Below are 10,101 nucleotides of genomic sequence, written 5' to 3' on the forward strand. Positions count from 1 at the left end.
TAAAAACTAGCTGTAACCCGCAGGCTTTGCCCCGTTTAACTTCTTAATTTTCAAGATATCTCGTTCGCATGGCTCAATCACGTCCTGGTTGAAGTTCGTTCGCTACGCTCACTCACCTTTAGGTTGGAGCTCGTTCGCTACGCTCACTCACCTTTGGGTTGGAGCTCGTTCGCTGCACTCACTTGCCTTCAGGTTAGCTCGTTCGCTACGCTCACTTGCCTTCAAATAATTAATGAGCGCAGGACAAATTAAGATATAGTACTTTAATATTTCTTATTAAATTGCGACCATACAAAGTAGGTATTTTAAGCCAAGTATGTATATTTCAATGGAGATGAGTGTAGGATGAGTAGTCTTGTTAGTGACTAAGGCCGACATTCCTTAGACACAGCTGTTAGTACCAAAAAGGGTACTATCTAGTACCAAAAAGGTGCTATGCTGAGTGCATTGCAACGCTGGTGGCGCTGGCTACGAACTGACAGGCAAAGCTCTCTCAAAGTACTTAACGCTTTTTACCATGCGGTTGGCATTCTGGTTATAGTAGTATGTTTTCTGTGTTACCAGTGAGAGCTCTAGTTTCATGTGAGGGTTATTTTATATTTTCACGTATAAGGTGAAGCCGATGAAGGGAATAATCGGAGCGATTGCCGAAAAATCACTTTTGGTACAATTTGTGAACGATACTTTTCATCACAGGTAAAATTAAAACTACTGTATTATACTACCTAATTAACATTATTTTAATATAAAAATAAAAGCTAAAAGGTTATAACAAACCTAAAAAAACCTTAAATAACATCATAAAATTAAGAAGTTCAAGGTAATGTTTATTATGCAGTAACCATCTACAATAAGGTATAACCAAGGCCCCACTAGAAAAAGCAGGCCATGCTGCAGGATCCGTGACGTCACACTAGTGGATAGATTTCATTGATAAATTCATTGCCATCACCATTCCCATATGTTTTAGGTAAATAAACAAGCTGGCTGTTTGTAAGATTTTAATGGTAAGAGTTTAGTATAACTATCCACCACTGTGACGTAGTGTTGCGCTACCCGCGCTGCAGCATGGCCTGTTTTTTCTAGTGGGGCCTTGGTATAACACAGCTATGCATATTTCTGGTTTCATTTATATTGTTAATCATTAAAAACAAAAACAGCTGATTTTAATGTATACATTTTAAACAAATACTGGACAAATGGAGAACTTATTTAGGGCAAGGGAAAGTCAGTTAGAGCTTGTTAAATTTACTTTCTTTCATATTAGCTGTTATCAAAAATAGCTACTTTCTGTACGGAGTGATGAAAACAGACTGAAAATGAATATTTTTTAGTACCTAGACCAGCTGATCCCTAAAGCCTGGTTTACACGATGCCAGTTTGTGAGAAAGTTATTTTCACCGATTGCGGGATGGTCAGAGGCCAGTTGTCCTGCTGGTTATTCTCAGTCCACCCCTGGAGGCAACTGAATTTCAGGATGATTGTGAATTGGCCCACAGTGTTTACACGAAGCCAATAATTTCATGCCAGTCAGTTGTCTTCTGAAAATTGTCTCCCCTGCTCGTGTAAACCCAGCTTAAGCATCATTTCCACTATCAAAACAATTCCACAGGCAGAACTTTGTAAGGGTTGAGAATCCCCTTGGGATCCATGAGCTGTTTCATCTGCCTCATGGTGTGGATGGCTGCGTCAGACTTGGAGTATCGTAAGAACTCGGTCTTCTTGAAGCCGATGCCGTGTTCAGCACTGATGCTGCCTCCTCGCTCACTTATCCACTCAAAGACAAACGGTTCTATCTTGGCCAGCAGCTCTGGGCTGAACTGAGGCGCACAGATGTTCAGGTGCAGATTCCCATCACCTGAATAATATAGAATTGTTACTTCAGGGAAACGACATATTTCAAATTTTATGAATGTATTGTTATGAGGAGTTACTTTTAAGTATAGCGGAAGTTTTTTTAATTTATGGAAAATTCTTCTCTAGACATAGTTGTTTCTTGTTAGTTGTTAGTTGTTTTTTTTTTTAGTGGTATCTTTTCCATAAGGCCCTAGGTGGTATAGAATAACCCCCAGTGTTTAAAATGTTTAAAATTTTAAAACATATTTCTGTGGCCTCTGGTACCCCAAGTGGTAATATCTTGCCTCTCTCTTCCTTTTTATTTTCCCAATACCCTTAGGGTCTTTTCCACATGGTCCCACCATATACGGTTAATGTGGTAAACGAGGGTTTCATAGAAGGGAGGCTCAAACCCAAAATAGCCATATTGATGGACGCCCATGCCTATAGAGACCTATTCTGTACTTGTTAACCCTTATCCCATGAAATTGGAACTATAAATTTGATTTTGTAATCACAAGCAAAAAATCTTAAAATTTTCTTTAAAGTCTTCTAAAATTTTAAAGTTATTGAATTTACCAGTTGTAGCTATCTTACCCAGGTGTCCAAAGCCAGTGACATCAGTGGCCTCGGTGCCTTGTAGCCGAGTTCTCAATTCAGGTACTATCTGGTAGTAGCTGTCTAGGGGTAGAGAGATGTCGTAGAGGTAAGCATAACTGTCGGTAAACAAAGCTTCTGGAATACGCTCTCTGAGCTGCCACAGCTTCTGCAACATTGACTTAGAAATTGTAACTTTGGGAACATGAAAATTAAAAAAAAGTACTTGGTAATCAACAACTTTAAGGTTGGTGTAGTTGTTTTACATGTGTTGTTTGCTAATGTATACCACGTGGTTTTGTCATGTATTTGTAGTGGTTGAACTCGAGAAGTAGCACTAGCAAAACCTGCATGAAACTCTAAAGCCCCTGTCACACGGAGCTGGTTTTTTCACCGCTAGTAACAAGCAGTTAGATAGAACCCGCAGAAAATCAGCATCGTGTGACTGATCATCCAGCTGCTAGAAACACTTGCATGATCTGGCACCTCTAGCTGCTGGTTCCAAGTGCTTGAAGTCTCTAGCAGGTCACATGACCACTCAGTTGTGGTCTCTAGCGCCATTCCAGCTCCGTCTGACTGGAGTGCTAGTATCGTTGTTGTAGTTCTTGGAATAAGAATAATGAATTTAATAATTTAAATTAAGAAACAATTTAAAGCTTTATGTTTAGAACATTTATTTTTTTTATGTGTGATAGGCCTACAACAACTTATTTTGGGAGCGAGCTGGTCTAGTGGTTTGAGCGCGGGACTTCGGTTCTTGAGGTCCCAGGTTCAAAGCCCACCAAATCACCAATGGATTTTATCTAAGTGATAATGCCGCAACCCCTAGGTCTAGCCTAAAGTAAAGTGTAAAACATTACGGGCTCGTCCCTAGCGTCCTAGGACAAAAAAAACTCACAACTTAACTGTTTTTAATTTGTTAACTTGCAGGTTCATAGTAGGTACAAAATAGTGCTACTAAAGCCCTAATTCTACCACACCTGTTGTAAGCAATACTTCCTATGGAAATCTTCACACCTATAATGAACTTATTAATCAATTAATTTCACATTGCAACCTTACTAACATTCATCTTTGATGGTTCGTTGGTGACCAGACCATCATTGATGGTTCCACTGTCAAGGGCCTTCTGTAGGAAACTATTAAGTTTCTCTTCATCATGACTACGACAGGAACCAGACACCTAAACAGGTAAATTTTAGTCGTTTTTGCTGTACATTTTTTAATATTTTGCTACTCTAATTAAGATAATCGTATATTCATAGTGGGGCCCCAATTTACTAGTAAATAATGTTTTTAATTTCTCTATATGCATAGGGTCATAGAAGGTATTTTAAGTCACAGATTTTAACGAGGGCCTAAAAAAATCAGTAAATTATTAGTAATGTTTTCATTTACTAAAGTTCTAAGTAAAAAAAGTGTCATAGTTTATTTTATAAATTATGTATTTAGTTAAACCATAAAGAAATTTACATTGGATCCATCAGAAACTTCCATACGTCTTATCTGTAGTTGCAGAGAATTAAGGTATAGAGGAAATATTCAATGTACACTTAAGTGGTGTCAAGCACTAGTCGCTGGTATCTAGGGTAACATCCTCATGTACTACGCTTTAGGTCGAGGAAGAGCCTTAGCCCTGTGTGCAATAGGAATTTTCGTACAGTTCTAGTGAGCAGCAGATCGGGCTCTTCCTTGATCACCACAAGTAAATTTCCAGCACAACATACTAGAGTGAAAGTGCCAGTAGCGGATCTAGCTTTAGATTGAGCGGGGCGAGATTAGAGGTAAAGCTCCCCCACATCGTCCTTGTCTCCCACGGTCACGGCAAAACCCTGAATAACTCCCGCAGTAACGGAACATTATCATCGTCTTCCGCGATCGCAGTAAAATCATGAACCACTCCCATCCACGGTCCTGTAGACATTATTGTCCATTACCGTCGCCTTCAACAAATGCAGCAAAATTTTGATAATTTTCCGCAGTTGTGTAGACATTGTCCTCTTACCGAAAATCCTGAATATACCCCGTGGTAACAGAAACGTTATCTTCGACTTCCACGATCGCAGGACAGTTCTAATAATTTCTCACGGCTGTGCAGACATTGTCATTGTCTCCTGCGGTCACAGCAAAACACCAAATAACCACTGCAACGGAACATCAGCATCGTCTTTTAGGATCGTGGCAAAATATTATTCATTTCCCGAGGTCGTGTGAACATCGCCATTGTCTCTCCTGGTCACAGCAAAACCCTGAATAACCCCTGTGGTAACTGAACATTATTTTATCATTGTCTTTGCCGTTTGCGGCAAAATTTTGACATTAAATGTAGTTAAAAAATATATGCCAGAGGGGGGCCACTGGTAAGTGCACATTTGTTCCATAAGCATGTTTCCATTGTACCTTCTTCTCTGTGCTTTAGTGTACAAATCTTCAATTGAACCAAATAAGTTAAAAATAACAAACATACAAGGAAATGTCTAACTACTTCCCTACCTCTCCTATATCTGTATAGTGCCACCCAGTTGTGAATCTGTGTTTATCTCTAATATGATGGATGGCTTGAAGTAAATAATATTACTTTGCAATTATATACTTTAGTAGTTACCTCAAGTAGAATGTAAAACGGATGATCATCCAAAGGGCTGGAAACCCTCAACTTTTTAGTGACTTGAGATAAAGATTCATAATCCATCACTTCGCAAGAAGATATCACTTCAGCTAGCAGACTTCTTGCTAGCCGAAAACACTGTAGAGCATGGTCAAAGGTTTTCATTCCTTCAAAAATGATCAGTCATAAATATAGTTTTAATATTCACTACTCTACCTAATTTGAATTAAAATTATAATATTGTCTGAGCATTCTGTGGTAGACTCAAAAGTTTTGCGAAATTTACAAGGTCAAGTTGTTGTATAAATAAATATTTGAATTGAACAAGGTATTACATCCTCTAATCTGGATGTTAGGCCAGGGACACACTTACCGGCGAAACCGCCGGACGCCAGATCCGGCAGCGCCGGAGCAAGTTGAAATACACAGGAAGGCATGGGGTAGGCCACACTTCTACGGTTCGGCGAAACTGCCGATCCAGCGGCAAAATGCTCCGGCGAAACCGCCGGATATTCTCTACCTCGCCAGACCACCGGATCGGCGGTTTTGCCGGCCCAGCGGGTAGCGGGGCATTGTGCCTTATGGAGATGAACCCACATACCGGCGAAACAGCCGGAACTGCGACTGCCCCCACTCCTCAGTCGTCGTTCAACCCTCAAGGGTAGTGGTTGTTTTTGATTATAGCAAAGTGTCCAAGTGGTGTATTTAATTTTGTTTTGCTATTTAGTTAATTTAGTTTTTATTTTTAGTCTGTTTAGTTATATCATCATGGTAGATGTTGATATGGATTTACTTATTAGTTTGGTTCATAAGAAAACAGTAATTTGGGATAGATCTTTGGAAATTTACAAAGACAAAAACAAAACGAGGGACAGCTGGCGTCAAATTTGTGCCGCACTGAATCCAGCCTTTCCCAGCGTCTTCATGTATGTGTCTTGTCCTTGTATTTGCACTATAATCTTCGATAGTAGCTCGTCAAATGAGGGGACAGTCATTCAAAAATAGTTAAAAAACTTATTTTCTTCATTTCTCAACTGTTTTGGCTCCGGCAAAATAGTTTTTGCCGGAACAAGTGTGTTCTGACCCTCCACCTCCGGCGTCCGGCGGTTTTGCCGGTAAGTGTGTCCCTGGCCTTATGTGGATGGACAGTTTGAGGTTAATAAGGACATAGGTGTCAGGATGGCTCCAAAGAGTGAGGAGAACCTCTTGCAAGGTATTGCATAATCTGAAAAGGAAAAAATGCATATTTTGATCAAGTTTTGTGTTTTAAACATTGTCAGCTGTACAACAATATTATCTCTTAAGCATGACGGAAGCAACTGATTTTTTTTAATTTTCGGAATGAGCATAGTATTACAAGCTCCTGGCATACATTAAAGACAGCAAAAGGTCTGAGATTCCTCCTATATTGGTATAGGAAAACTCAATTAATTGGTAAAAAAATATCTGTAAAAGCATATTTTCCAACTCCAAAGAACCACTGTCAAAAAGTGCATCCAGTACCTGGATGTAGGAATGACTTGTTGCTACGTATGGCCAGGAACATAAGATTACAAGAGAAACATGTCACTGCCACATGAAAACTCCAGAGACAGGTTTATTTTGCCGTCGCAGGTCGTTCGTTGTGGCTGTCTTCATCAAATTGTGTTACATTTTTTTGTACTGGTGACAAAAAGTGTGGCTGTAGCCCAAGGGAGTATTATACAAGGCTTCCTTCAGATTACCCACCTAGTAGTGCCAAACTGACAGATTGAGGTTTTGGAGGACACTGGATTGCAACCTCAGTGACTAATCCAAGAGTTCCTTCTGAGCCGACAAACAAGTGTTTCAGATGATAACCAGTGTTGTCCTTCTTGAGGGTGTTCATGCAGTCTATCACTTGACCATCAGACTTCACCTGCAAAGCGTCAAATTAATTTACAGTATCAGTTTAATCAGTCTCCCAATTAGGTTTAAAATATATATTTGTCATAATTCAGTTCTCCTTCACTGGAGGAACAAAATACTCTACCGCAACAAGGCCGAGTGTATTAGCTTGCAGGCTGCCGTAGCGCAGCAGTCTCAGACCTCCAGCATTGGTGGCGATGTTGCCTCCAATGTGACAACTGCCCTTGGCCCCGAGGTCTAGAGGCATCATCAGTCCGTGATCTGCCAAGGCATTGTCTAATGTCTCCAACACACAGCCTGCCTGGCATACTATGCTTCCTGAAAATTGTATAAATTTAGTGCACCCTGGAGTGTAGAACAAAAACTTGAGACTTTTTATGGTATGGTACCAGTAAAATTTGAAAGTACCGGCATGTAAGCTTAGCAAAACTTTATATCATATGTTTTAAATTGTAGTTATTACTCAGCCTCCAGTCTGGTCTACTTTGTGCAGTGTGTGTTTTAACATTTTTGTTCAGAGTATTCAAATTCAAAATGAATGACCTACCTGGTATTTCATTAATTTGTATTATCTTGTTCATATATGATGTAGAAATGATTACTTCATCAAATATTGGGACGCTTCCACCCAATACACCTAAAACAAAACAGAAATGTTAAATGTATGGACAAATGGTTTGGTTACTATAATGAACAATTTGATACTTGCAAGACAAAGGGACGTAAGCCCTTGTACTTACCCCTCAGTCTTACAAGCCACAAATTATGTGATCTTGACACAATTTTGTGTGTGTAGTCACAGAGAAGTCCTTTGACCTATAGTAGGAACTTCCCGCACTCTTGCTCGACACAAGTACTGTATGTAATGCTCCAGCACGAACATAGGCGCATTCATAACCTAGAGCTAGGCACAACCATCCCGTAATAGCAACAAACTTCTTTGGTACCCAAAGAATTTCCTGACCTTAGGGATACTCCAACAGTCTTCCAGCCTTTCTTTGCTGTATCTTGCACCACCAAAACTAAAACTTCACAATCACGTTATGTCAGATACATTATTGTGAAGGTATTACCTGTATTACCGCCTTGTGGAACAACTGCCAAGTTTTCGGTGTAGCAGAATTTTAATATTGCTGAAACTTCTTCTGTATTCTTTGGTTTCAAAATAACTTTTCCATTTCCTGAAAATAGTTTTATTTTATTTTAAGAATAATTTTTGAGACACAGTAAGTAGTATATTGACAATAGAAAAACATTATACCATCCATTTGACACTCACATCCTTTCCTAATATTTGCCTTTAGTGTCTAAATCTAGTCTAGTCCTACTGCATTGATTTAAGAACAACAGTCATATAAGTACTGTATTGCACAGACAAAAAAAACACTAATGTCTAGTGCCACCTATCTTGAAAATTATCAGACATGTCTCAGATGAGGTGAACTTTCTTGTTTTTGGAGAAAACTTTACTTCCATATATGTTGGCACTAATATCGAACGAGTACTTTTTATCGATATATCGAACAATCGATATATCGATAAAAAGTACTCATTCGGTAGTTTGGTTAGTTAGGTTAGGTTATATATCGATTAATCGATATATCGATAAAAAGTACTCATTCGATATAAAAAGTACTCATTCGATATTAGTGCCAACAGATATGGAAGTGTACCCCTTTACTTCACAAAACCTTTAATTTATTTTGTGTTTTTGTACATTTATGTCCATATTATGTTTCTGTGTCTCGTGAGTGTGTTATGTACTGAACTCTGTTGACGACCTTCAAATGAATGCCTTGACACTTTGTAGGCCTGATGATGGTACAGATTATAAGACCTGAAACTAGATTCAACTACAGCATTTTAAACCATTCAAATATAATAAGGGTAACAAACTCTTTGAAAAAAACTTCTAATTAACATTGAGTTGTAACAACAGATTATTTCACAATACCTGTTTAATGCTAATCATATGTTTATTTGTTATTATTTGTTAAACATGTAAATAAAGTTAGTTGGTTTTGGGTAAAGTAATGTCATAAAACAAAGGATTATTTAATTTCTATAAAATAGTACATGGTGGCTGCGGTGGGATTCAAAACCTTGCCTCCGAAGAGAATGGTGCCTCGTAGTATATAAGTTAAATCAGGTAAACAATGTCAGCAATTAAGGATAGGACTAATCCTATTATTAAGTATATTTACATGTTTATCAAGTTTACTTCTATTAATTGTAATTGTTTGTGCCATTTACCTCTAAAATGTTTAAACCAGTCGGTGTTGTGGGACCTGAGTTCACTGGGGTCTGTAAGAACTTGTCCTGGCTGCAGAAGTTTTTGGAAATGTTGCAAATGAACATCTCGCAGTTCCGCAAACGCACCTCTTTTGATTGAATATTGGTCTGCGGTAAATGGAACTTCTGCAGAATATTGCAATATACTTGCAGAACTGAAGGCTCTAACACATGAAATGTAAGTGTTTCTCGATAAAGCCATCCTGTATTTAAAATTGTAATTTGTATGAGTATGTGAGTTTTTGGATTTCAATTGTTTCCTAGTTTTTTTAAAGACATCTTGAATACAATAATTAAGTACATAAAAATCTTAATGTACATTACTCTTATGTAGGTACATTTTTTCTAATTCTATCACTACATTGTTTTGGTAGCGGTACCTCGGAGAATCAGCATGCTTGTTAGCATTTTAATTGAATTGCTTTTAAACAGGGCTATTCAGCATTGTAATGATTAACATTTACTTCTTCTCAGGATTTTACAAAAACGCACCAAAAGAATTACAAGTTAACTTTTACTCACATCAAAATAGTTGGCAATAGCCTACTCCATAAGTTGATTCAAATAACTTGAGCATTCACAAAAACACAACTGTCTCAATAAATACTGCATTTTACTACACATACAGCCACTTTGAAAAGCCATTCCATTCCCATTTTGAAGTTTTAAAATTAAAATGAAAGTAATTGAATTGAAACCTCCGATAATGTGATCGGCTGACTTTTACCAACATTCATCATAAACAAAACTTTTCGCAAATCCCAGCTCGGACTACTTATTGTACTTTATCATCTTTTATATCATATCAATTATCACACAGTATAAAAAAAAACAAAAAAGAAAATACAATTTTGACACTAGCAGACTGTGTGAGTCACTCA

The 10,101-nt window shown here is 38.1% G+C and overlaps 1 protein-coding gene across 2 annotated transcripts; it reads right to left on the reverse strand.

The window, feature by feature from the left end:
- Positions 1 to 730: 730 nt before the first annotated feature.
- LOC128992366 (D-2-hydroxyglutarate dehydrogenase, mitochondrial-like) lies at positions 731 to 9,861 on the reverse strand. 2 transcript variants are annotated; one of them, XM_054415912.1, is made up of 10 exons: positions 9,743 to 9,861; positions 9,182 to 9,423; positions 8,002 to 8,109; positions 7,476 to 7,565; positions 7,053 to 7,246; positions 6,770 to 6,938; positions 5,039 to 5,208; positions 3,500 to 3,616; positions 2,434 to 2,602; positions 731 to 1,858 (listed from the first exon to the last, which is right to left on the reverse strand). In XM_054415912.1, coding segments are annotated over exons 1-10 (1,524 nt in total). In that variant the 5' UTR covers positions 9,745 to 9,861; the 3' UTR covers positions 731 to 1,595. The 2 variants fall into 2 exon arrangements, with proteins under 2 accessions (XP_054271887.1, XP_054271888.1); XM_054415913.1 differs by lacking the exon at positions 9,743 to 9,861 and having other exon boundaries at positions 9,182 to 9,484.
- Between the last annotated feature and the right edge of the window lie 240 nt (positions 9,862 to 10,101).

This window comes from Macrosteles quadrilineatus, unplaced genomic scaffold (assembly GCF_028750875.1).
Source record: "Macrosteles quadrilineatus isolate MER2022 unplaced genomic scaffold, UCM_ALF_1.0 Scaffold_4__1_contigs__length_99947679, whole genome shotgun sequence".
NCBI classification, from domain to species: Eukaryota; Metazoa; Arthropoda; class Insecta; order Hemiptera; family Cicadellidae; genus Macrosteles; species Macrosteles quadrilineatus.

What these genes read in the sequence shown, in the direction of transcription:
- LOC128992366 (XM_054415912.1), bottom strand. An exon ending in TGTCAGTTTGGCACTACTAG is followed by an intron (nt 5,209 to 6,769) that starts GTGGGTAATCTG and finishes TCATTTTTGAAG; the next exon opens with GAATGAAAACCTTTGACCAT. An exon ending in CGTTTTACATTCTACTTGAG is followed by an intron (nt 3,617 to 5,038) that starts GTAACTACTAAA and finishes TTACCTGTTTAG; the next exon opens with GTGTCTGGTTCCTGTCGTAG.